Source organism: Siniperca chuatsi, linkage group LG7 (assembly GCF_020085105.1).
Source record: "Siniperca chuatsi isolate FFG_IHB_CAS linkage group LG7, ASM2008510v1, whole genome shotgun sequence".
NCBI classification, from domain to species: domain Eukaryota; kingdom Metazoa; phylum Chordata; class Actinopteri; order Centrarchiformes; family Sinipercidae; genus Siniperca; species Siniperca chuatsi.
The window spans coordinates 31,186,694-31,213,877 of record NC_058048.1 but is presented as its reverse complement, the minus strand read 5'-3'; the positions used below and the strand labels follow the sequence as shown (position 1 = coordinate 31,213,877).

Below are 27,184 nucleotides of genomic sequence, written 5' to 3'. Positions count from 1 at the left end.
TATTTCACAATAAATGTACATAAAAACAGAACTGTGAAGCCTGCCAGCGATGTACTTAATCTTGTAACTTCAGAGTTTGTTGTAATCGTGTATTTTTTATTATTGAAGTTTTTATTTATCTCCAAAATATAAACAAAATAAGATCATGGCCATTATACAGTGCAGAAAGAAAAAAGAATATACTTAGAAACTAATTAGCCTACTTAGGGTAAGTTCTTTTTATATATTATAGTTATTTTATTGTTACTATTTGCATAAGATAAAGTATTTTGGTATGAAAACATGCATTTATTATTTAACCAGGTATCCTGTATCATAAATACATCTCTGGCATTTGTAACAAACTAAACAGCTTGAAAATCGGTTGAAAAGTCGGCGAGTTATGATGATTGTAGTTTTGGATCGATCTCCTGCCTCTATACACGCATCGCTGCAATTAACAGCAGCGACCAATGAGGGATCTACGTGTACATCGTGTATGGTCTGATGTCATCTATGAGAGAGGTGACATCAGACCACAGTGATGACATCAGACCAGTGATGACGTCATATCAGAGTGACGAGATCACACCAAGCAGACAAAGACGGAATCTTTTGTTTGATCATCACTCAGCTGATCGATCAGTGTGTATTGATCCATACCTGTGTGTGTGATGTATGCGTCCTGAGGGAGGCCTTTAAGACCTGGGTCTCCCATCATGCCCTGGGAACAGACAGGCTCATTACAGACTGTATATACACAGACAGGAGCTCATCTCTCATTGGTCGGTGTCCTTTACTTTAAACACACGTCAGTTTCATTCCAGAGAATAAAACAGGTTTTAGAGGACATTAGAGGACTGCAGTCAAACAGCTCAGGTGTCAGAGTTACAGGTGAGTTACTACATGCTACAGCTATTCTTCCTGGTTCCTGTATTTACCTGTATGTGATTGGTCAGCACAGTGCTGATGGTGTTACACAGCAGAGATAGAACTTGCATGTTTTTACTGCACTACATCACAGACAAACAGACTGACCTTAGCGCCCTCTCGTCCAATCAGACCTGGGAGACCTGGACTTCCTTTAATCCCCTGAAAACACACACACACACCATTAAAACTGGGAAAATCCTGGTTTCTGATTGGCTGGCAGATGTATATCAGAGGAGGAAAATTCAGGTGACGGTCTTCTTCAGGTCCATCACAGTCAGTATTTATTGTATCAGGACATTGTTGCTGACCCTGGGCTTCAGTATTAATGTTTATTTGGATCTCTTTTAGCAGGAGTCCAGATTAAAATCCCAATACATACAGAAATACTATATAGCACACACACAGACACACACACACACACATTGTCCTGTAAATGAAGGTCCGTCTGTCCATTCCAATGTTTATCTTTGGTAAAATGGAATAATTTTCACCACTTGCACTTCCCCTGCTTTGACCACTTAGTGATGAAAGATAAGCACTGGAATGGGCAAGTTTGTCTACTTTAAAACGCTCAAGTTGAGTAAACTCCTTGCCTTATTTTCTTTTTCATTATTATTTTGTCAGTTTTTACATTTTTGCAGTGTGGAAGTTTGTGTTTTGTCGACCCACCTTGAAGCCTTTCTCTCCGAGAAGCCCAGTGTTACCAGATAATCCCTGAAACACACACACATCACACACGTGTTTGTGTCTGAACATAAAGGGTTCATGTAAACACTTTAATCAGGATGACCTGAGTAACTCTGAGTGTGAAGTTTACTGTAAATCGTTTACACTCTGTTCAAAAGATGAACATTCATCCTGTAAACTGATTCGGTTGTTAATTATAACTTTCTTAATACCACAACAAAATTAATGTAATCAATTTATTTTGTGCTCATGGGAACATTTTAGTGGGAGTCAGTCAGACTGATAGTTCTGATCAATACTGATCAATAATGTGAAGATAGGGGGGTTACTCACCCTGGGTCCAGGAAATCCCACAATCCCCTTCTCTCCTTTGATGCCTGGGAGAGCGTCCAAACCCTGAAACCGCAAACACAGATGACCTCCACCTTCTTAATGTCCAGCATTCACAATAATCAATATGTGATCAATTATATTCTGTTCTCATTTGATGACAAACCAACAAGTCATGTTTAAATGCAGAACAAAGTTTATCAACCAAAAACGTTCAGACTGAAGTTTGCCCGGACAGCTCTGAACCCTGTGTTCCTTCAGCTAGATGTTCTAGTGGTTTGATCTGATATCTAAACTTACCGGCAGTCCCTGACTTCCACAGGCACCTTTAGCACCTTTAGGACCCTGAAGAACCAACAGAACCCAACATTAGAACCAACAGGACCAGAAGTACAGCACAGCCATGGACTAAGTACGGTAGGACAAGGACACACAAACATCACATCTCCAGTAGAACAAGTTTAGAGTTTCAGGACACTTACAGCAGAACTACAGTAGAATTACAATAGAACCACAGTAGAACAGCAGCAGTACCGCAGTAGAAACGCACTAGAACTACAGCAGTACCGCAGTACAGCTACAGTAGAACCAAAATAAAACTACAGTAGAACCGCAGTAGAACACTATTAGACAGTATGAAGCATTTGCTTGGCTGTATGACACTGAAGCTCCACCCACCTGCTCTCCTTTGATGTACAGGTCTTCTGGAGGGTCGACATATTCAAACGGCCCCGGAGGCCCCTGGGGGCCCTGATCCCCCTGTGGACCACAGACAGAACTGCAGTACTACTACTGCACAGTACTACACAGTACTATACAATACTGCAATACTGCCACAGTACAGCAGAGGACTACTACTACAGAAAAAGCTCACATTAAAGTGAAGTGCTCTGGGAAGCTTTAAAGTCTCCTGACTGTTGTTCTTCTGGCCACGCCCCTTCAGTGATGTCACTGCAGGTGTTTTCCCGCAGCTGTCAGAGGTAAAACCCCTGCAGTGATGTCACGGAGAGGGGCGTGGTCAGAAGAAAACAGTTTATTATTCTGAATATTTGTACCTCGTCTCCTTTCTGTCCGGGCAGAGATCGACCTTTTTCTCCCTGAAACACAAACACATCAACAACTGTTAGATATTCACCTGTTATTATATATGTTATCAGTTACAAACACTATGATCTATAATCAATAGTCAGTAATCTGATGGCTGTGTAGTAGTCTACATCTGTAATCACTGTGGATTAAAGGTCTGCTGTTTGAAGATGACACTGAAAACGTTTGTTGAGCGTTTTATCAGTGTTTTTAATTTTTTGTCATTTTCATAACTAAATTAGAAATAATCAATTCTAAAATAAACGCTGGTATTCCAATGATGACCAACTCTTCAATAATAGCACAAACTGTTAGCAGGATGAACAAATAAAGGCTGGTGAAGAACAGTAAAGTAGAAGTTACTGGAGTTCATCAGCGAGTGAGTGCTGAGTATGACATGACTCTGTTGTTATTATACTGATTTTATCAAGACAACATGGAGGAAAAGATTAGTTAAAACCAGACTTCTTACTAAAATATCATCAACAGACGGGAGAAATTAGAAATAAAAATCTGTCTCTGATATAAACCTGTTTCTAATAAAGGCCTGAACAAACAATAAAATCATACCTGCTGTTATACTTTCTATATGTATATATAATACTTACAGGTGGACCCCTGGAACCAGGCAGACCAGGGATACCCTGTAGAGAGAGAGAGACAGATATTATCAAAAGATAATAATAATAATAATAATAATAATAATACATTTCATTCATACAAAGTTGCTCAAAGTTATTCACATCAAACTGTATATATAAAAAAACATTTAAAGAAATACATTATTTGGTGGCAAACAAAAACATGAAACTACAACAAGAATAACGTTTGAAATAGAATGAAATTAAATAAAAAATAAAACTTTCAGTACGATTCAATACAAACAACTACACAGATTAAAAAGGCAAATCTGAAGTTGTTTCTTTAAGGAATTTACAGAAGTTGCACGGCGGATATTTATGTTCATATGTGCATATTGTGTGTATGTTTATGCACTTACATGAATATAGTTGCCTGTATTTAACCTGCATGTTACTGTTTACTTTATATAACTGAAACTGTGTAGAAGTTAAATTTGTGATTTAGTCCCAGAGTAACTTCTACAAGTCTTAACTATGTAAATTACATTATTATTATTATTATTATATATCAGGCTACTTTCTGTGTTTGTTGTGACTCACGTTGGTTCCATCCAGTCCTGCTTGACCCTGAAGTCCATTCGGACCAGGGAGACCATGTTCACCCTGCAGACAGACACTTAAAACGTGAAAAACTCAAAGGATAAGAAGGATCTGATTTTTGAAACCAACTTAAGTTGGAAGAAACATGACTAAACAACCTTTTATAGTTGGTCATCAAAACCAAGGCCAGAATTGAATAAAACACCCAAATTTCTTGCAGCTAGCTTAATGTTATGTGATAGGGGTCCAAGGTTGCAGACTATCTGACTGAAAGCACTGGGTGTGGCATAATTTCAGTTTTGTCATCGTTAAGTTTGAGGAAGTTTTGAGCAGCAGTTGATATCTGAAAGGCAGGCCGAAAGTTGGGTTAGGCTGTGGCTTGTAACGGGACATATAGCTGAGTGTCGTCAGCATAACGATGGTACTGTACATTATGTTTAGTAATGACCTGACCCAAAGGTAGCATATAAATGGAGAACAGCAACGGACCCAGGATTGACCCTTGAAGAACCCCATGCGTGAAACGGGAAACAGAAGATGAGGAATTTCCAAAACAACAGAAAAGGTTCTGTTGGACAGACAGGAGTGTAAGTTGAGAGCAGACCCTTTTAGACCAACCCAGGTTTCAAGACGCTGTAGAAGGATGGAGTGGTCTACTGTATCAAAGGCCGCACTCAGGTCTAGCAAAACCAGAATGGAGCTTTCACCTTTGTCTGCAGCAAGCATTTGACACCTTAGTTAAGGCCGTCTCAGTACTATGTAGAGCTCTAAAACCACACTGAAAGTTATCGAAAATACTGTTAGCACTCATACAGGTAATCAGTTGAGAGGCAATAACTTTCTCCAACACCTTAGATAAGAAAGATATTTTAGAAATAGGTCGCGTTACCCCCAACACTAGAAAGTACTATATATAACTTGTCCGACACTGGTTAGTTCTCACCTGCAGACCAGGAAGTCCTCTGGACCCGATGTCTCCCTGTCAGACACAAAGACTACGATTACACTGAGAGCATCAGCAACATCAGTAGGATGTGTAAATGTACTCTGTGACGGAGAGGGGTATCAGAAAAAAGGTGAACAAACTTTAAGAGCTTCAAATCATCCCATGATCTGGACTGTAACAATAACTCACACACCGAACTGCAGGAGTGCGGAGCTGCAACGGTTAGTTGATTAGTCTATAAAGTATTTTAATAATCGATTAATTATTTAAGTCATTTTTTTGACTAAATCATGGTAAACATCCCATAGTTTCAGTTTTGCCAAAGTCTCATATTTTCTGTTTTTCACTGTTTTATCTCAGTACACTGAATATTTATGGGTTTTCGACTGTTGGTCTGACAAAACAAGACATCTGAAGGCGTCACCTTGAACTCTGAGAAACTGAGATGGACAATTTTCACCGTTGTGAAAGTTTAATCACTTTATCGAGACAGTAGTTACAACTCACATAACTGCAGTCCTACAGGTTTTAGTCTGAATCTGGTCTGTCTCTCCCTGCTGTCAAGTGACATCACAGGTGACATCACACAATTCATCCAATAGTTGTTGAGAGTGTGAGCTGTGACACTAGCTATTGAGGCTAACTAGCTGTTGCTAATGTGATACATAAATATAATTACACATGAGTTACCACAATCCTGATATTTACCTGCTGCTACACAGGCAGGTGCATTAACAGTACAGGTGTACTTGCAGAACAAGTATACTTATAGTACAGGTGTACTTACAGGTATTCCAGGGTACTGTATGAAGTAGACCGCTGGATCTCCTGGAAATCCCTTCAGTCCTGGAAAACCCTGCAGAATAAAACACTGTTACCATGGTGATTACATAATACTACAGTTCATATACTAAAGTACACTGTGTACTTTGTATCACTCATACATCTGTACACAGTACTGTTACATGAGATAAACTCTCCTACTATGTATGAATGCTTTGATGGTGTTTATCTCTAGAACAAGAGTTCTAAAATCAACAGGAATTCCTATGGAGTCTGGTGGATAAAAAGGAAGAACTATTAAAAATTTAATAATAATGTTTAAAACCTGAAGCTAAAACCTGAATATTTCCAACAAACACACCTGATGCTCTGATGACATGATGACGGTACAAACTTTAAACTATTTATATGTAATTTATTTGTATTTATTTTATATTTTATTTAACTTTTTATAAAATATTTATAATACTATTACAGAGTTTCTCCTGATTTCACTTTCATAGAAAACACTGTGTGGATATTGACACATAATTTCATTTTTAAATAATTCGTTGTTGTGTGAAACACAGAGACATTTCTATTCAGTGTATGTTCTTGATCGATCAGCGTCTCTGACCGGTTCTCCATCAGGTCCTAATTCTCCAGGAAGTCCAGGACGCCCTCTCTCCCCTCTGGTTCCATTACATCCGTCCAGACCTGGAAAACCAGGACCTCCAGCAGGACCAGGGTGACCCTGAACACAGAAACACATGCTCACAGTCTGACCTTTGACCTCGCTACGCCTGGGCCAATCAGAGCAGCTGAGAGGTTGAGGGGGTGGAGCTTCTTACCGGGAGTCCTTCTAAACCTGGAAAACCAGGAACACCGACAAGTCCCTGAAACAACAAACCACAAACAGCGTCAAGTGTTAAACTGAAGTTACAGGGTTACACGTCGGGGTTATATACCACATGGGCACTGCAAGACCTGAAACAAAGACTTTTATAACTTTAATCGTTTTAACAGGAAAACAAACACCATCAGTACACATCAGAGTGTCGGCCATCTTGTCTTCAGGTCAGAATAAAACAGTTAAAGAACAAACCATCGTGTTTATTATAGAACCATGTTTATTCACCGACTCTCCTTTGGGTCCTGCAGCTCCTGTTGGCCCCTCGTCTCCTCTCTGGCCCTTCTCTCCTGGAGGCCCCTGGGGGCCTGGAAAGCCTGGGGGCCCCGGAGGGCCCTGCTGCCCCAGAGGACCTGGAGGACCCTGCAGAACACAAACAACACTACTAGAAACTACTAGAGCCTGATCGAATGTGTTAGAACCTGAAACAAATATGACAGAATCTGATACAAAACGGGTAGAACCTGATTAAACCTGACAGAAACCAACACACTCAGTTTATCACCTGAAGCCTCAGATAAAACACTGAGTGAAAACACTCAGAAATGAGACATTTTTTGCAGCTCAGATAACTCGCAGTCGTTTTTCAGGTTCTGAATCTACTACTGGGGTGAATTTTAAATCTTAAGGGAATCTTTGTATTGAAAAATAGACTCACAGAAATATTGTTTTTTATATCATCATATATATTGTATCAACTGATATGTAAAAAAATACATTTCTTTGCCATATGGCCATATTGATTAATTTCTTAATGTGTGGTCTTTAAATTCACCAATCACAAACACTGATGGTAGAACGGGTGGATCCATCATGGCTGCCTGACTCAGCTGCTTCACCTTTTTCCAATCGCTACGACAGTTTTTTCAATACATTTAACAAGTTTCCTAAACTCTTAACGCGTTAGCACAGCATCCGTCTTTGTAGGCTGTACAATTAACACACGTCTTGTTGCTTTGATACAAAATGCACACAGTTAACACCGATTTAAAATGCTTGAACTTCTTTTACACACGAGCTTGACCAAGACCAAAACAACTTTACACTTTACAGTCAGATTTACAAACGCGTTCACGCTGCATGTCAGAACAGAGAACATCGTGTTCTGAACGTAACTTCTATAGGCTAAAGTCAAAGCGAACAGCTGTTCAAACTGTGAACTGAAACACAAATATATTCCCTGTATTTTATTCCACTGCTAATGAGAAACAGCTTATTGCAATTATGCAAATATATAAATCGCAGCTGATCACTGCCGGGGCGGATAAGGCACGCCAACAGATTCTTCCCATGATGCCTTGCAGAAGACATCAGGTGTGATGTGGATGAGAACATGTGGCCAAATGCAGAAGAGTGGGCAGATCAGAAGATTACTTTGTTTTTTTATTATAATTCCGGTTCTTTTTCTGTTTGTATATCTTGCAGTAATGTCCTTTTGCAAATAAAGTCTTCACTGCAGCAGTTCTCTGTCTGTATTTATTTATTTATTTTTTTACATAAACTGTACATTTTATAAAGCCACTTTTATTTATTTTATAAAGAATTTCTGCAGCACAAGGAACAAAATGCCTGCATTTACTAAACCCAACGAAACAACGATGTAGAGGCTTCAGAAGAAACTCAATCTGTGATCAATAACAGCTGTCTGCTGTATCAGGGCAGACCTGACTCACACAACACTGCAGTTTCTGTCGTTTCAGCTGCTGATAGTGTTTCTCTGTCACTGTGTTATGATTGACTAAATGTTGCTGTTGGAAGAGAACATGTGTTACTGTTTGGAATAATTATTTGATTGTAAAACATGTTTGCAGTGTTTTGTTAGACGCGGTGTATAATGTGTTAGTTTGTTATTGTATTTTGAAAATCAGTTTTGGGGGTTTAGTTTACGATGTGTGATTCTGAGCATGAAATTAACCATTTTGCCAGTTGTGTGTTTTAGGCGTGTTGGTGCGTTAAGAGTTTAGGAAAATTGTTAAATGTATCGAAAAAAAACTGTCATAGCGATTGTAAAAAACTGTAATATATATCTATATATATATATATATATATATATAGATATATATTATGCTCTGACATGTAATGCTGTGATCTGACCACAAGAGGGCAGTGTGACACAACAACAACAACACACACACACACACACACACACACACACACACACACACACACACACACACACACTCACACACACACAGAGGTAGTGTGTTTGAACAGCAGCTCAGACAGTCAGGATGTTAAATCAGATGGAAAGTTCCTTTAAATCAGCCGACATCAGATTACACTAAAACACACACACACACACACACACACACACACACACACGAATACACAAACACACACACACACACACACAGACACACACACACACACACACAGTTATATAGTCTTAAAGAAACAAACAAACAACGAAGAAATGAGAGAAAGAAAAAATAAAACGTCTTCCTCTATAAGTGAGAATGTAGATAGATTCCTTGCCAATAATCAATAATAAATTGATGGTTTTATGTAAAAAGCGAGATTGATTAAAGTGATCGAACTAATTAAAGTTCTGGAGGATGAAGCGGCCGTCACGGTGTTCACGGCTCTGATGGATCCGTCATGTGACTGTTTTCAGAATCAGAGACTTTATTGATCCCCGCGGGGAAACTCTTTACTTTTATCAAGTAACTGCACCTGCGGACACGCACACACACGGGTCGCACACCTGGATCAGAGGTGCGATGAAGGCCATGAGATGAGGCTGAAAACCTCCAGAAGAAAATGAGTAAGTTAACTTTTTGATGTGTGTAATCATATATCATTAAATATGACTGGCCGTGTTGTAATGAGTTATTATTCATCAACGCTACATACAGCAGATACTGTTATCAGTTGGTTATTAATAAAGTTATACATTAATAAACACTCGAAAATGTCCTCACAACTACAGTTATTACATGTTTGTGCACTGATTATAAGTGACAAAAAGGGCGACTGTTATTGATAAACCTGTGGTGAGATAAATCAACACCGATGATCAATATCGATCGGCTAACTGGACTCTAGTGCTGCTTGTGTTGGTGTGTGAATCAGTGATGTGAAGTGTGAGAGTGTTAATGTGTGTTAGCACATGTTAGTGTGTGTGTGATGTGTGTTAGTGTGTGTGTGATGTGTGTTAGTGAGTGTGTGTGTGTGTGCTGAGTGTGTGTGTGATGTGTGTTAGTGTGTGTGTGTGATGAGATGTGTGTTAGTGTGTGTGTGATGTGTGTTAGTGTGTGTGTGATGTGTGTTAGTGTGTGTGTGTGATGAGATGTGTGTTAGTGTGTGTGTGATGTGTGTTAGTGTGTGTGTGATGTGTGTTAGTGTGTGTGATGAGATGTGTGTTAGTGTGTGTGTGATGTGTGTTAGTGTGTGTGTGATGTGTGTTAGTGTGTGTGTGTGATGAGATGTGTGTTAGTGTGTGTGGTGTGTGTTAGTGTGTGTGTGTGTGTGATGAGATGTGTGTTAGTGTGTGTGTGTGTGTGTGCTGAGTGTGTGTGTGATGAGATGTGTGTTAGTGTGTGTGTGATGTGTGTGCTGAGTGTGTGTGTGATGAGATGTGTGTTAGTGTGTGTGAGTACTGAGTGTGTGTGTACTGAGTGTGTGTGTGATGAGATGTGTGTTAGTGTGTGTGAGTACTGAGTGTGTGTGTACTGAGTGTGTGTGTGATGAGATGTGTGTTAGTGTGTGTGTGTGTGTACTGAGTGTGTGTGTGTGATGAGATGTGTGTTAGTGTGTGTGCTGAGTGTGTGTGTGTGATGAGATGTGTGTTAGTGTGTGTGTGTGTGTGTGTGCTGAGTGTGTGTGTGATGAGATGTGTGTTAGTGTGTGTGTGTGCGTGTGATGAGATGTGTGTTAGTGTGTGTGTGTGTGCTGAGTGTGTGTGTGATGAGATGTGTGTTAGTGTGTGTGTGTGTGTGTGTGCTGAGTGTGTGTGGGATGAGATGTGTGTTAGTGTGTGTGTGTGCGTGTGATGAGATGTGTGTTAGTGTGTGTGTGTGTGCGTGTGATGAGATGTGTGTTAGTGTGTGTGTGTGTGTGTGTGTGATGAGATGTGTGTTAGTGTGTGTGTGTGATGAGATGTGTGTTAGTGTGTGTGTGTGTGTGTGTGTGATGAGATGTGTGTTAGTGTGTGTGTGTGTGTGTGTGCTGAGTGTGTGTGTGATGAGATGTGTGTTAGTGTGTGTGTGTGTGCTGAGTGTGCGTGTGATGAGATGTGTGTTAGTGTGTGTGTGTGTGTGTGCTGAGTGTGTGTGTGATGAGATGTGTGTTAGTGTGTGTGTGTGCGTGTGATGAGATGTGTGTTAGTGTGTGTGTGTGTGTGCTGAGTGTGTGTGTGATGAGATGTGTGTTAGTGTGTGTGTGTGTGTGCTGAGTGTGTGTGGGATGAGATGTGTGTTAGTGTGTGTGTGTGCGTGTGATGAGATGTGTGTTAGTGTGTGTGTGTGTGTGTGTGCTGAGTGTGTGTGTGATGAGATGTGTGTTAGTGTGTGTGTGTGATGAGATGTGTGTTAGTGTGTGTGTGTGTGTGTGTGTGATGAGATGTGTGTTAGTGTGTGTGTGTGTGTGTGCTGAGTGTGTGTGTGATGAGATGTGTGTTAGTGTGTGTGTGTGTGTGTGCTGAGTGTGTGTGTGATGAGATGTGTGTTAGTGTGTGTGTGTGTGTGATGAGATGTGTGTTAGTGTGTGTGTGTGTGTGTGCTGAGTGTGTGTGTGATGAGATGTGTGTTAGTGTGTGTGTGTGTGTGTGTGCTGAGTGTGTGTGTGATGAGATGTGTGTTAGTGTGTGTGTGTGCGTGTGATGAGATGTGTGTTAGTGTGTGTGTGTGTGCTGAGTGTGTGTGTGATGAGATGTGTGTTAGTGTGTGTGTGTGTGTGTGTGTGCTGAGTGTGTGTGGGATGAGATGTGTGTTAGTGTGTGTGTGTGCGTGTGATGAGATGTGTGTTAGTGTGTGTGTGTGTGCGTGTGATGAGATGTGTGTTAGTGTGTGTGTGTGTGTGTGTGTGATGAGATGTGTGTTAGTGTGTGTGTGTGATGAGATGTGTGTTAGTGTGTGTGTGTGTGTGTGATGAGATGTGTGTTAGTGTGTGTGTGTGTGTGTGTGCTGAGTGTGTGTGGGATGAGATGTGTGTTAGTGTGTGTGTGTGTGTGTGTGATGAGATGTGTGTTAGTGTGTGTGTGTGTGTGTGTGTGATGAGATGTGTGTTAGTGTGTGTGTGTGTGTGTGCTGAGTGTGTGTGTGATGAGATGTGTGTTAGTGTGTGTGTGCTGAGTGTGTGTGTGATGAGATGTGTGTTAGTGTGTGTGTGTGTGTGTGCTGAGTGTGTGTGTGATGAGATGTGTGTTAGTGTGTGTGTGTGTGTGCTGAGTGTGTGTGTGATGAGATGTGTGTTAGTGTGTGTGTGTGTGTGTGTGCTGAGTGTGTGTGTGATGAGATGTGTGTTAGTGTGTGTGTGTGTGTGTGCTGAGTGTGTGTGTGATGAGATGTGTGTTAGTGTGTTAGTGTGTGTGTGCTGAGTGTGTGTGTGATGAGATGTGTGTTAGTGTGTGTGTGTGTGTGTGTGCTGAGTGTGTGTGTGATGAGATGTGACAGCTGTGATCTCTGTTAGTCCTCTCTCTGTCCTTCTTTCTCTGAAACCACAGAACTGTGAAATCACTGAGACAGACGCCTTCCCACAATCCTCTCTGCCTGTCTGCTGCCCCCAGCTGTACAAACAAACACACACACACACTGAAATATACTGTTTGTGGCCTGGACAACAGTCTGCACAGAAAAATGTTGGTGTTTACTTGATCAGCTGATTGAGTGACAGCAGACTGTCATGTGATGTTTTATGAGCTCTTTGATTGGCTCCTGAATTAAATGATGTTGAACGTTACTTAGGTTCTTCACTAAATTGATTCCAACGCAAGCTCAAACATCTGGACCACACTGTGAGTATGGACAAAAACATCTGGACCACGTTGTGACTGTGTACAGAAACATCTGGATCGCACTGTGAGTACGGACCAAAACATCTGGATCACACTGTGAGTACGGACAAAAACATCTGGACCACATTGTGACTGCGTACAGAAACATCTGGATCGCACTGTAACTGTGTACAGAAACATCTGGATCACACTGTGAGTACGGACGAAACATCTGGATCACACTGTGAGTATGGACAAAAACATCTGGACCACGTTGTGACTGCGTACAGAAACATCTGGAACGCACTGTGAGTACGGACAAAAACATCTGGACCACATTGTGACTGCGTACAGAAACATCTGGATCGCACTGTAACTGTGTACAGAAACATCTGGATCACACTGTGAGTACGGACCAAACATCTGGATCACACTGTGAGTACGGACAAAAACATCTGGACCACATTGGGACTGCGTACAGAAACATCTGGATCGCACTGTAACTGTGTACAGAAACATCTGGATCACGCTGTGAGTATGGACAAAAACATCTGGATCACACTGTGAGTATGGACAAACACATCTGGACCACACTGTGACTATGGACAAAAACATCTGGATCACACTGAGTATGGACAAACACATCTGGACCATGTTGTGACTGCGTACAGAAACATCTGGATCGCACTGTGACTGTGTACAGAAACATCTGGATCACACTGTGAGTACGGACAAAAACATCTGGACCACATTGTGACTGCGTACAGAAACATCTGGATCGCACTGTAACTGTGTACAGAAACATCTGGATCACACTGTGAGTACGGACGAAACATCTGGATCACACTGAGTATGGACAAAAACATCTGGACCACGTTGTGACTGCGTACAGAAACATCTGGAACGCACTGTGAGTACGGACCAAAACATCTGGATCACACTGTGAGTACGGACCAAACATCTGGATCACACTGTGAGTACGGACAAAAACATCTGGACCACATTGTGACTGCGTACAGAAACATCTGGATCGCACTGTAACTGTGTACAGAAACATCTGGATCACACTGTGAGTACGGACCAAACATCTGGATCACACTGTGAGTACGGACAAAAACATCTGGACCACATTGGGACTGCGTACAGAAACATCTGGATCGCACTGTAACTGTGTACAGAAACATCTGGATCACGCTGTGAGTATGGACAAAAACATCTGGATCACACTGTGAGTATGGACAAACACATCTGGACCACACTGTGACTATGGACAAAAACATCTGGATCACACTGAGTATGGACAAACACATCTGGACCATGTTGTGACTGCGTACAGAAACATCTGGATCGCACTGTGACTGTGTACAGAAACATCTGGATCGCACTGGGAGTACGGACCAAAACATCTGGATCACACTGTGACTATGGACCAAAACATCTGGATCACACTGACTGTGGACCAAAACATCTGGATCACACTGTGACTATGGACAAACACATCTGGACTATATTGTGACTGTGGACCAAAACATCTGGATCACACTGTGACTATGGACAAACACATCTGGACCATGTTGTGACTGCGTACAGAAAAATCTGGATCGCACTGTGACTGTGTACAGAAACATCTGGATCACACTGTGACTATGGACCAAAACATCTGGATCACACTGTGAGTATGGACAAACACATCTGGACCATGTTGTGACTGTGTACAGAAACATCTGGATCGTACTGTGAGTACAGACCAAAACATCTGGATCACACTGTGACTATGGACCAAAACATCTGGATCGCACTGTGACTGTGGACCAAAACATCTGGATCACACTGTGACTGTGGACCAAAACATCTGGATCACACTGTGAGTATGGACCAAAACATCTGGATCACACTGTGACTATGGACAAACACATCTGGATCACACTGTGACTATGGACAAACACATCTGGACCACACTGTGACTGCTTACAGAAACATCTGGATCACACTGTGACTGTGGACCAAAATATCTGGATCAAACTGTGACTGTGGACCAAAACATCTGGATCACACTGAGTATGGAGAAACACATCTGGATCACACTGTGACTATGGACAAACACATCTGGATCACACTGTGACTATGGACAAACACATCTGGACCACGTTGTGACTGTGTACAGAAACATCTGGACCACACTGTGACTGTGTACAGAAACATCTGGACCATGTTGTGACTAGTAACAGTGTTACCATGACAACCTTCTGGACTGTGGGTCACTGGATCATTTTGTTTTTATCTGTTAACATTATATAAAAGATGTTTCTGGAACCAGAAGCTCAGAGTTTAGGGAGGCGGAGGAGTAAAACTGTGACATCACATTGCTGTGTGTGTGTGTGTGTGTGTGTGTGTGTGTGTGTGTGTGTGTGGAATCTGCTGACTCAGTTTAAGGTAAACAGCTGCTAATTTAACACCAACACATTCCTCACCAACACTCCTCCATCCAGCAGCTCGTTATTACAGAGTGTGTGTGTGTTTATGTCTGTGTTTTTGCGTGTGTGTCTTTGCTCTGGTTTACGAGCCGACAGTGAAGGTGTCACAGGTCTGTTAACAGAGGAAAGTGTATGCAGCTGTGATGATGTCATGATGCAACTGGGCTCTGATTGGCTGCTGTGTGTGAGGGGGCGTGGTCTCACCTTTGCTCCTTTGGCTGGGAAACACTGACAGGTGGAGCAGTCCCGACCAGCGCAGGGCTCCGTCTTATCACCCTGGAAACCAAGAGGGAACACAAACATCACCATGACATCGGTATGACATCACATCATCATCATTACATTCCCATGACATCACTGCATCATCATAACAACAACACCTGAATACTTCATCAACATGACGTCACTTCACTTCAGCTCTTTATTGTCCCATTAGAGGAAATTCTTCACTTGACAAACAACACATCAGTGTTTCCCACAGAATTAGATTCTATTTGTGATGGTGGCGGTATAATTGAATTATTAAATAAATTATTAATTATATAATTTAATTATTAAATTATACCATGTATAAGGTGCTCCACTATAATAACAACATATGTACATGTAGAAAAGAAATGAGGCCCCTTTTCCTGAGAAATCTGCTTTTCTGACCTGCCCTGCTTCTACATCGTCAATCTCACCTGTTGCTTCTGCCCTAGCTGGACTCATCCTCCTCCTCTCCTAAATCTCTCTCTTCATTGGCTACAGCTATCCCTTCCTGACCCTCTCTTGCTGCTTCATAGTGATGGGCAAAGCAGTTCTTTCCAGTGTAGCCAAACTGAATCATTAGCATCAGTTCATTAAAAAAGGCCGGTGTCGTCCCTCATTCGTCCAGGAGTGTTCTATCGTAGAAAAGGTTTCAGTCGCAGTCATCTGGACACTGTTTTCAGAATCAAGACGTTGCGGCTCCCATCTGGAAGTCATTCTCAATTGTGAAAAAATGGGACGGGAACTCAGAAATTTAAGCTACTCTGTGTTACATAAGCCCCGCCCTCAGGAAGGAGTCTACCTGAGTATCTGTTGATTAGCTAGTTTCACCTGAAACTGACCTAATAGTTTCCAAGATGGCCCAGTAATCAGTAATCAGGCCTATTGTTTTCTGGCTGCACCTTCCTCATCACTGTTAAGTACCTGATTAGCATATGATTGGCGTGACCAAGGTGCTAATACACTGTGGTAAACTTTGGGCAGATTGAATCTCAGACCACCATTGCTGTTCAAAGAGGGACCTACCAAAAATGGCTTCCTTGACTCCCCGTTCAAACCGACTCTTCTCTCTACTTAGAATCTTGTAGAGATTCATTAAAAAAGATTTGTTCAGCGAATCGTTCAGTGCTTGTCCGAAGCTCCGACTGCGTAGTCCCACTCACCGAACCCACTGAGCACCAACCGGGATTTGAACGTTGATTTGTAGTTGAAAACTAGGTGATATTCAGTCTGAACGACTAAGACCTCTTTTCGTCCTCTATTGTTCAGTTGTAGGTTGACAGAGACGATATTGATTAGTGTTAAAGTATTTCTCCAAAGTCATATTGCACTGGTAGGCGAAATGTGGTCTACATGAAGACGTAATTTCAACGCATTTAATGTTTCATATAAAATATCATAAATATGGAACCCTACAGGCTGTGTGCTGCCAACAAGAAGCTTCCAGGACATCATAATGGGAGAAGTTGTGTACGTTAATGTAAGATTTGCGCTTACTGCTGTAACTCAAGTACTTAGGCTTATTGGTCACAGCTTTGACTACTCCGAAGGTATATGAACCAGGACTTGGGGTATTGGGAGGAGTTAGGCCTTAGGAAGTCAGGTGATGTAATATTAAAAAGCGAAAACATTTCCATATCCGCTTTAAGGTTAAACACAGGACCTTCCCTCAGGAGACTGGGGTTTGAGTCCCATGTGAGGCAAGTTTTTATACTTATACTGGCTTTCAACTGAGGAATTTGGATGTGGTTTCTTAGTTAGGCTCCAAAGTGACGATAGGCTATTATTTGCACGTTGTAGAGGATGAAGAGTTTCACTATTGCAAATCCTGGTGAAATGTGGTCTAAATGTGAACGTTCAATCAATGTCTTCAAATAGTCGGTGAAAAAAACGTTCACTTTTGAACCTATTTTGAACGTCTTTTCACCGGAAAAATGCTCACTGAGAACTGAAACACGGCTGAACGTTCAGTTCAGCTCGCTAACTAGTGAATTGAGAACGGTAGTTGATGAAGGATAAGCCAGTGATCTGAGAATTTAGTTGGATAAAGATACCGTTTGCAAATTGAAATAGCAGCGACACATGCGCTCTGTTCAGTGAGTGTAGCCTATCCTTATAGCTGTCCTCTTTTCACAATAGTAACGTTATGTGTGTGTGTGTGTGTGTGTGTATGTGCGTAACGATAAATGTTAGCCTATGCATATAGGCTAACATCAACCTAGAAGATAATGTCAAGAAGGCGTCATTTCAGGTTGTATTGACCATTGGACTCCTGAAGCAGCAGGCAGGTATCAGGAAGACAATAGGACTGCAGCTTCTGTGGACCTCAGATTCAAGAGGAGTGATGTGACTTCTGTCTTTGGCCTGGAACAGTGGACCAGCTCTTTACTCTTGCAGAGATCCTGGAGAGGTCATGGGAGTTTATCCATACAGTCTATATTTGTGTTGGAAAAGGTTTATGACTGTGTCGCCCGTGGTATCTTGTGGGAGTGGGAGTATGGTGTTCTGGGGTCCTTTCTACGAGTTATTCTGTCCTTACATAACCAGAGTGAAAGCTGTGTTCTCAGCAGGAAGTCAAACATTTTCTCAATGGGTGCTGGACTCCACTAGGGTTGTTTTTTTTGTCATTGTGATTTTCACGACCAGAATCAGAAGGTACATCTCTGCTTTTTGTGAATGATGTGCAGACCACGAACACATTGAAGGGAACACCTCACAATCCTCCAGGAAGAACTGAAGGATGTGGCTAGAGAGAAAGATGTATGATCTACCTTGCTGAGTTTGCTGCCATCGTGAACAGGACCAGTAAAGCAGCTGACCTGTTTCCAGGTGTATTTTCTCCTGTTTGTTCAGACTGCAGCAGAGTGAGTTTTGTGTTTTCGAGTGTATTTTCTCCAGCAGTGTGTTTTGTTTTTATGGTGTATTCTCTGTGTTCAGACAGTGAGGAATGTAAACACCGTGCAGAGACAGACAAGCATCTCAGAGATTCTCAGGAAGCAGACAGCTGACTGTGCGTGTGTGTGCGTGTGTGTGTGTGTATCAGATAACGTCAGTGACAATCATACACCATTTTTTGTGACCCACAAACTCTTTGAACAGTCTGAATGAGGACAGATGTGAAGCAGCTTCTGTTCGTTAGATATGAATCAAACCATCAGAGCTTTAAACTCAGTTCAACACAAAACACAGACTGCTACAGCTGAGGCCAAAACACACGTGTCTTTGTTCATGTGCACTGTACAATGTACGGCATGTAATTATAACATTTTCAGATCACTGCGTCTTGCATGACTAAGAATAATCCACTTTTATGTAAGTGATAATGTTAAACACAAATCAGTTCAAATGAATACATTTGGAACATAATGGGTGGTGTTGACGAAGAGGTACTGGAGTTCATCTGATGGTGTTGTGGGGTTACATCAGACAAAACAAGGAGGGAACCACTGTTAAAAAAGGACCTGACACTGACTGTCCCCCTTTCGTATATCCCACACTGAGTGTCCCTGTTGATACACTGAGTGTGGCTTTTTTTTTCTCTGTGGGCCCCAGACGGTGAGTTTCCCAGCATGCAGCAGTGTTTGTGTAGCAGCCACATTCCTGCAGCGTTGTGTAAACCAGGTTATCAGTCAGGCGTGGCTATCAGCAGCAGGAATGTGGCTATCGCTCTATCTGCTGTCACGACTTTGTCCTGAAAGTCTGCACTCACACCATCCTCCCTCCATCAGTCCTCCATTTATCCTCTATCATGCTCTATCTGCTGTCACGACATCCTCCATCCAACTCACAACATCCTCCATCCATCCTCCTCCAACCTCCATCAGTCCTCCATCTACGCTCACACCAGCTCCCACTATCATCCATTAATCTTCCATCCATCCTCCCACAATCCCTCCATCATGCCTCTATCTGGGACACCATGCTGCCGCAGCAGCTGATTGGCCGACGACGCTGCTACTCACAGACAGACTGAACCTCACGACCTCAGCAGAACGGCGAGACTGAAGAGAAAAGTTTCTACACCTCTGCAGGGTCATCTCTACATCATCTGTTCATCCTGGTCCTCCGACCCAATTAATATAAGACCTGACCTGACCCATAATCAAATCGGCCTTGAGCTGCTGGATAGTGCAGGTAAAAGCTGCAGGAGCTAACAACAGCAACAACAGAATCAGATAAGATTATACCGTATATGATAATATTTACTGTATAGTTTGCAGAAATGAAACTGGGGCTGTTACCCATGTCAGCAGCTGCAGCATCAAAATACATCACCTGTCCGATCACTGTCACATTTTCACCTGAAAATAAACTTTACTTCAGTGTTAATTTGCGTCAACGAAAACTAAGATGAAAAATATTCATTGCTGTTAACTTTTTTCACGGCGAAAATGAGACGAAAACTAAATAAAAACTACCTTTGACAATGTGAACTATGACTACGAAATGTATAAAAAAAAAATTGTCAACAAATAAAAACCAAACAATAATGTGAATTAACTTATTCAACGACTTGCATGCATCTGCAGAATCAGATGTTTCCTCAGACACCCAAAACATCAGAAATATTCAGAAGTTGATTTATCAAACATCTAAATCTTCCTCTAGATGTTCGCTAAAGAAATATCATTACGTTATCCAACGTTTTAGCTTCTCCTCTCATGCTAAACTCAGACAGTCAACAGTATTTTAGTGAATCAGCTTCTGAACGATCAGCAGCTCTGCAGTGGAGAGAACAGGTAGCTGTGCTAATGCTAATGCTAATGCTAATGCTAATGCTAGGTGAGTAGGAACAACAGAGAGAGAGGGCTTTAGAGTTTGTGATGAGAACTGGATTCACTGAGGAAAGTCAGTCTGTTGAATCTCTGCAGAGTCACATGGACACTGCGTGTCAACAAGTAAACTGTGACAAGAACGACGGCTGTAACCATGGAAACTGTACACAACAAAGGAGTCAGCTGTAGCCTAAAACGCTTAGAAGACAAAAATCAAAAATGCTTGACAAAAACTGGAGAAACATGTCTTTAGTTTTTGTTGACTGAAAATAAATCATTGGACTACTGGATCATTGATACCGAGGATTTCCTGTCTGCAGACTGAAGAAGCCTTTCAGAGGAAGAGAGAAACCTCGTCACCTTCAGAATAAAAGTCCAGTGAAGAAACCAAAGATCTTGATCTGGCTAGCGCATGCATTTGTTTTGGAAGCGAGTGAAAGAAAGACATAACTTGTTTTTAATACTATTTTTCTTTTTCAAACAGCTGTTTGCAGGATGCACAGCGATGAGGTCATGTATCTGTTTGTGGCTATTGTGGTAGAAAAACACCGAAAACACACTGACACAGTCAGAGCATACTGACATTGTGTAAAGGTACAAGCTACAAGGATGCAGACAGATACGACAGTAATGTGTTTCAGCACACGAACTTGTGAAAAATGTGTATGGGGTGGTTTTCCCAGAAAAGTCGTGTTATATGTTATTCTTTCTAGTGGTACGACTTGTCATAACCAATGAGATCGTTCTAATGTGCGGGTGTAACTGTGTATAAAGATTGACGGCTATGAATGAAGCTTTGCTCTTTGCCTGAGACAGCTCTGTGTTGTTCTTTGGTATACACCGTTCATATACCTGGGTTACATGTACACAGCCTGTAACTAACAGATTCGGTTACTTGGTAAGAAAATCAACAAATCAACATCCTCTAGTTATGTTATAATAAACCAACAGCAAGATATAGCTCGGTAGCAAGGCCAACATAAAGTGAGTAATGTCCACCGTGACCGATACCTCCATGGACTGTACACAGCCAAATAAAAAAGACATATTACATACCTGTCTCGGAGGAAGAGGGCCAATTCAGGATCAGTTTGAATCCTTCCAAAACCCACAACTCAAAACAAAATCCGTTGAATGACCGACCAAGGTGAACTCGTGTTCTTGCCCATGCTCTATCACTGTCCCTTTGTCTCTTTGCTGATCCTGACCTAGTAGCAGCCATAACCAAAAATACAATTCTCTAAAGAAAAATCTCCTTCCGCTTGCTTTTAACTGGCTAACGTTCGGCTCACTACCAAACTTTGCCTGGGAAAATGTAAACATAGGCTCTTCCGGTCTGCGTGCCGTAAATCATTTCGTCTGATTTCGCTGATGGTCTCGTTTGCTTATGTAGGTCATTTACATGCATCAGGATTAAAGGGGGACTGCTTCATAATCGGTTAAAAACTCCTTGTTTTAATTAAATTTAATTTAATTAAATGAGAGAGAGATGAGCTCACCCCGAGAGCTGCTGGAGGAGCTGTCAGGATCATCAGGAGACACCTGGAGGAGGAAGCAGACAGGTGAGTCAGTGCACGGGTTATTGTTTTATCACCTGGACCAACAGAGTATACTGATCAGTGATCAATCAGTGATAACGATCAGCTGAGACGGGTCTGTGGCCACATCCTGCAGGATGGTAATGAAAAAGTGCATTTATTTGTACAGTAAACATGTTCATCAGGGATGCACTGATGCGTGGTACTGACCTTACTAAACAGATCAGGTGACTGATCCACATTAAACACAGTTAATTGGTCAAAATCAGTTTAAAAACACTTTATTCGAGCCAATCAGCAGTGACTAAAGTACCTCGTCTCCCTGTGGTCGAGTTTGTCATGTCAACAGTGGTGGAAAATAACCAAGTACTTGTACTTTACTTGAGTATTTCTATTTTCTGTTATTTCATACTTCTACTTTACTACATTTCAGAGGGATATATATGCACTACATGTATCTGACAGCTGCAGTTACTGTGCAGATTAAGATTTTACATATGTACGTAATGCAACTACACACGATTTAGTAGTATAATATATAATAGTAAAACAGTATGGGGTCATTTTCTGTATAATGAGTACTTTTACTTTTGATAGGACGGTGTAGTCCCTCATTCGTCCAGGAATGTTTAATCGTAGAAAAGGTTTCAGAATCAAGACGTTTCGGCTCCCATCCGGAAGTCATTTTCAATTGTGAAAATGGTCTGGGAACTCAGAAATTTAAGCTACTCTGTGTTACTTATCCCTTCCCTCAGTAAGGAGTCTACCTGAGTTTCTGCTGTTTACCCTGCTGAAGTTTAACCTGAAACTGACCTTCTTTTGTTTCCATGATGGCCCAGTAATCAGTAATCAGGGCTGTTGTTTTCTGGCTGCACCTCCCTCATCACTTTTTGATCCAATTGTTTCTGTTAACACACGTCTCCCTTTGTTCAGTCCCTGCTCTCCTGTTGTGCTGGTCCTTTCCTAGATTCTTCTTATTCAAAATGATGTTAAATTTCTTAATTTGCCGTTCCTTGCTCTTCCTATGTTGTGCTCCCTGTGCTATCTGTGTAAAATCCATCACTCTCATCACTAGTGATGAGGGAGGTGCAGCCACAATAGGCCTGATTACTGATTACTGGGCCATCATGGAAACAAAAGAAGGTCAGTTTCAGGTGAAACTAGGCAGAGTAAACAGCAGACACTCAGGTAGACTCCTCCCTGAGGGCGGGGCTTAAGCAACACAGAGTAGCTTAAATTTCTGAGTTCTCAGACCATTTTCACAATTGAGAATGACTTCCAGATGGGAGCCGAAACGTCTTGATTCTGAAAACAGTGTCCAGATGACTACGACTGAAACCTTTACTTTTGATAGTTTCAGTACATGAAGCCTTGACGGCCCCTCCTGGGTCTCTGCTTTGCCTGGCCTGCTTGTGTTTTCTTGTCTCCTTGCAGGAAGTGGGCAGGCAGAGCAGATGAGGTGAGCCGGCTCACCTGGGCTGACCAGCTGGCAGGCCTATAAAGCTGGCCAGTTCAGTCTGCCCCTCTCTCTCTCAGCTCCCCCATCGTCGCCTGGTTTGGTTACTTTGTTTTGTCTTTTCTTTTAACATCTTCATACACTTCCCACTCCCTTACATCACTGATGTTACTGATCGTTCACATCTCATGGATTTGTTTGGTAGGTAACTTTATTTAATAAATAGTTTGTAGTGTTTTTACGTTGCATTTACTTCAGTAAATGATGTGAATACTTCTTCCACCGCTGCATGTTGACATTTATCTGTCACTGTCGTGGGAAGAGGACGTCCCCATTATTAGTCTCACCTGCTAAACTCTGAATGGTCCTCATTATCTTTTTGTTTTGGTCTTTTGGTCGGCTCCGAAGGCTTAAGAGTTTATTCAGCGTTTATTTAAGACCTTTATTCTCCTGTTTTATTACATTTTAGCTTATTATTGTGCATGTTATTTTAAAATCCCATTTATGTCTTTTTATATCACCTTGTGTTTCCCCATATCTTCTCTTAACATGTAGAAATGAAAGCCTGAAACAAAGTAACAGCGACAAAACCCCTCCGGTCTGTGTAATAACACCTAAGTGTGAGATTTGAGTTTGAATCCAAATCCTGGGTTCTTACTGGACGCAGGAAACTGCATGACGTCTCCAAGCCTATAAACTCCAGTGCGTCAGTTTCGCCACGGCCATTCCACTGCGACGCAAGTTGCTACAGTAGGTGAAACAACATTGAACTTTAATTTCCCTAGGTGAAGGTCTTAACTCGCTGGAAGAGAAACTGTTTTTGTGTTTAAACATTATTAGATCCTGAAGGAGATCGTTATACACTGTAGCGATCTCATACCTGCAGAAGGAAGATACTGTTTTCTTCACAGAGAAAAGGATAACCGCTGTCGACGCTGCTGTTTTCCTCCCAAGGATCAGCTTTGCTGTCGAACCTGCATCACATGATTGCTTATTGTTGTATGCTTTTATTGATAGATAATAGCGGCTTATTGGCTGAAGTTTATTGATTATTGCTCGGTGCTAAAGTTAAATAAACTATATCGTACCTGCAGCTGCCTGTGGTTATTTGTGTATAATAACAGCTGGTTGTGCTCGGATTCATCCTTCACTGTCCACCTTATTATGGTAAAATAGTTATTAAATATTGGCATTTCTAAGTGGACAACCCCCTTTTTTGAGACTGTATTCATGGATTGGTTATATGTCCCTGATCCCAGGGTGGTGCCCTGTAATTATTAATCCTTATTAATAATATTATAGATATTAATAATTGTATTAATATTAATAAACATATTTGATATTTGCTAATAACCAAACCTGCCCTACAAGATTCCCAACAGAACTTTGAATTCCGTTGTTGACGTGTTGCTTCTTGCCAACGATAGTTTCGGGATGAGAAGACATTATTTCACACTGAGCAGCTTAACTTTATATTATGTTTGTTTGTAAATGTGTTTTTTTATTTTTTGTTTACCAGAGCCAGGTGTAGCTGCAGGGGGTGGAGCAGGAAGTCAGCAGCATCTTGTCCTCTGCTCAGAGGAAGTCCCACCCACTACACGGCCCTGTCACTCTGACTCCGCCTCCAGCTGGTTCACAGCCAATGAGGACACTCTGACGCTGGTGGTCGTCCTGCAGAGACGCAAAGACAAACTGAGACTGAAGACACAATATTGCGATCTGAACAAACAACATCAGATCATAAAAAGACCCCATTCCCCTCGTCGCTTCAAACGTCTCATTAAAGATTCGAGTAACATATCTGCGTCTCTGTTTCTGGCTGCTTGTAAATCAGGGCCGACCCTCCTCCGGGCCAGAAGGAGGTGCTGATGTACCTGAAGCTGTTTGCCAACTGACAAAAACACCAGAAGAAGAACTTCTGACCTTTAGCGGCTAAGTTAGAACAATAACAGTTTAGTTAAAACTGACTGTAAAACCCAGCACAAGCTGGGTGTAATCCGGACATTACAACATAGAGCCCAAGAAGTGCCCACCGGCTCAGAGGGTAAGAAGAAGGAGGAAAGGCAGGTCCAGAAAGCTCTCTCAGCCTGTGGTTATCCTACTTGGGCTATCAACAAAGTTAAAAGAGCCAAAAAACAGGACAAAAGGGAAACAGAACCAAGAAGGAAAGATGTCTCCATCCCTCATGTATCTGGACTGTCTGAAAAACTACAAAGGATCTTTAGACAGCACGATGTTCCTGTTTTCTTTAAACCAGGCAACACTTTAAGACAGAAACTCGTTCACCCTAAGGACAAGTTACCCACACAGAAACAGAGCAATGTAGTTTACTCCATTCAGTGCAGTGAGGAAAACTGCAAAGAACGGTACATAGGTGAGACCAAACAGCCGCTTCACAAAAGACTTTATCAGCACAGACGACACGCTAACTCAGGATTACAGAGCGCCGTGCGTTTGCATCTAAAAGCTACAAACCGCACATTTGAAGACAGCGAGGTGGAGATTCTGAGTAGAGAGAAGAGCTGGTTTGAAAGAGGAGTCAAAGAAGCCATTTTTGTGAAAAAAGAAAACCCCTCTTTGAACAGAAATGGTGGTCTGAGATTCAATCTGCCCAAAGTCTACCACAGTGTATTAACACCGTGGTCAAGCCAATCACATGCTAATCAGGTACTTAACAGTGATGAGGGAGGTGCAGCCAGAAAACAATAGGCCTGATTACTGATTACTGGGCCATCATGGAAACTATTAGGTCAGTTTCAGGTGAAACTAGGCAGAGTAAACAGCAGATACTCAGGAAGACTCCTTCCTGAGGGCGGGGCTTATGTAACACAGAGTAGCTTAAATTTCTGAGTTCTCAGACCATTTTCACAATTGAGAATGACTTCCGGATGGGAGCCGAAACGTCTTGATTCTGAAAACAGTGTCCAGACGACTACGACTGAAACCTTTTCTATGATAGAACACTCCTGGACGAATGAGGGACTGCACCGTCTTAGTTTAGCTAACAGCTATCCATATGCTAACACTAACACAGGAATGAAATTATGAACTATGAGCGAAACAAACGTTTTATCATTTTCACGCCGCTCTCTCACCCATACAGATCATTCAGTGGTTAAACCGATTAGGGATCAAATTGTATTTGCTCGTATATGTAACACGTCTGCAGCTGTTTTTCGTTGTTTCTTTAATGAGAACAAACGACTCAGTTAAGTGAAACTGTAGCGGCTGTGATGGCGAGGACAGAGGACAGACTGGAGGCATTAAGAACGTCAGACAGCGAGTGGATGTTTCCTCAGATGGCTGACTGACTCAGTTACACCGTGGGAGGAGGAAAGATTACAGATGTGCCTCTGAGAGACGATGCGTTTACACCTTTTCAACATCTGTTGAAGTCTCCAACCTCCTCCAGTATCAGATTTCAGCCCGTCTCGAATTTTGATCCGCATGAAGTGACTCGGTGTGCATGGGGGAAACTTTCTTCGCTCAGCTGATGAATGTGAAAACAAACTCTGTGCAAACATCGTCCTGCACAGAGAAGCTCAAACATCACAGAGTAAAATACATGAGTGGAGGTGGACTTTAAGGTGACCTGATTAAAGCTGATTAGCGTTAATGAGTCAGTGACTGAGGTGGAACACACATTTACTGCAGTACTGCACTACACAAGAACAACTTTAAAGTATTGATATTTTACTTTTTACTTTGGTATTTTCTGCCACTCTGTCCTCCTACTCCACTACACTTACTGTCAGGTTAAGATTGTACACACATGGTCAACTTATATCAATATGATTCATATTAAACAACCCAACAGTATATAAACTAGTTACAGCTGCTTAAATGTTAATGCACCAGTATGAATACTCCTTCTTTTCTGCACGACAAGTACTTTTACTTTGGATACTTTAAGTATCCAGGACTTTTACTTGTACTGAAGTGTTTT

The 27,184-nt window shown here is 41.7% G+C and overlaps 1 protein-coding gene and 2 long non-coding RNA genes across 3 annotated transcripts in view; 2 read left to right on the top strand and 1 right to left on the bottom strand.

Moving 5' to 3' along the window:
- col4a4 (collagen, type IV, alpha 4) overlaps positions 1–24,890 on the bottom strand; it is a 52,523-nt gene extending 27,633 nt beyond the window's left edge. Inside the window, exons 1-17 of the mRNA XM_044203155.1 lie at positions 24,755–24,890; positions 21,744–21,786; positions 15,425–15,496; positions 7,043–7,177; positions 6,756–6,800; positions 6,542–6,658; positions 5,930–5,998; positions 5,140–5,175; positions 4,197–4,259; positions 3,624–3,659; positions 2,985–3,026; positions 2,608–2,688; positions 2,230–2,274; positions 1,933–1,995; positions 1,582–1,626; positions 1,018–1,071; positions 643–703 (exon numbers count right to left, since the gene is read on the bottom strand). Coding sequence (XP_044059090.1) covers positions 643–703; positions 1,018–1,071; positions 1,582–1,626; positions 1,933–1,995; positions 2,230–2,274; positions 2,608–2,688; positions 2,985–3,026; positions 3,624–3,659; positions 4,197–4,259; positions 5,140–5,175; positions 5,930–5,998; positions 6,542–6,658; positions 6,756–6,800; positions 7,043–7,177; positions 15,425–15,496; positions 21,744–21,786; positions 24,755–24,801 — 1,054 coding nt within the window. The 5' untranslated portion in view covers positions 24,802–24,890. The remainder of the gene's footprint in view (positions 1–642; positions 704–1,017; positions 1,072–1,581; positions 1,627–1,932; positions 1,996–2,229; positions 2,275–2,607; positions 2,689–2,984; positions 3,027–3,623; positions 3,660–4,196; positions 4,260–5,139; positions 5,176–5,929; positions 5,999–6,541; positions 6,659–6,755; positions 6,801–7,042; positions 7,178–15,424; positions 15,497–21,743; positions 21,787–24,754) is intronic.
- Positions 710–2,966, top strand: LOC122879251. The gene is made up of 3 exons (XR_006378663.1): positions 710–873; positions 2,252–2,346; positions 2,629–2,966. It is a non-coding gene; the product is annotated as an uncharacterized LOC122879251 (long non-coding RNA).
- On the top strand, positions 23,068–24,890 carry LOC122879252. The gene is made up of 3 exons (XR_006378664.1): positions 23,068–23,439; positions 23,794–23,988; positions 24,758–24,890. It is a non-coding gene; the product is annotated as an uncharacterized LOC122879252 (long non-coding RNA).
- Positions 24,891–27,184: the final 2,294 nt, after the last annotated feature.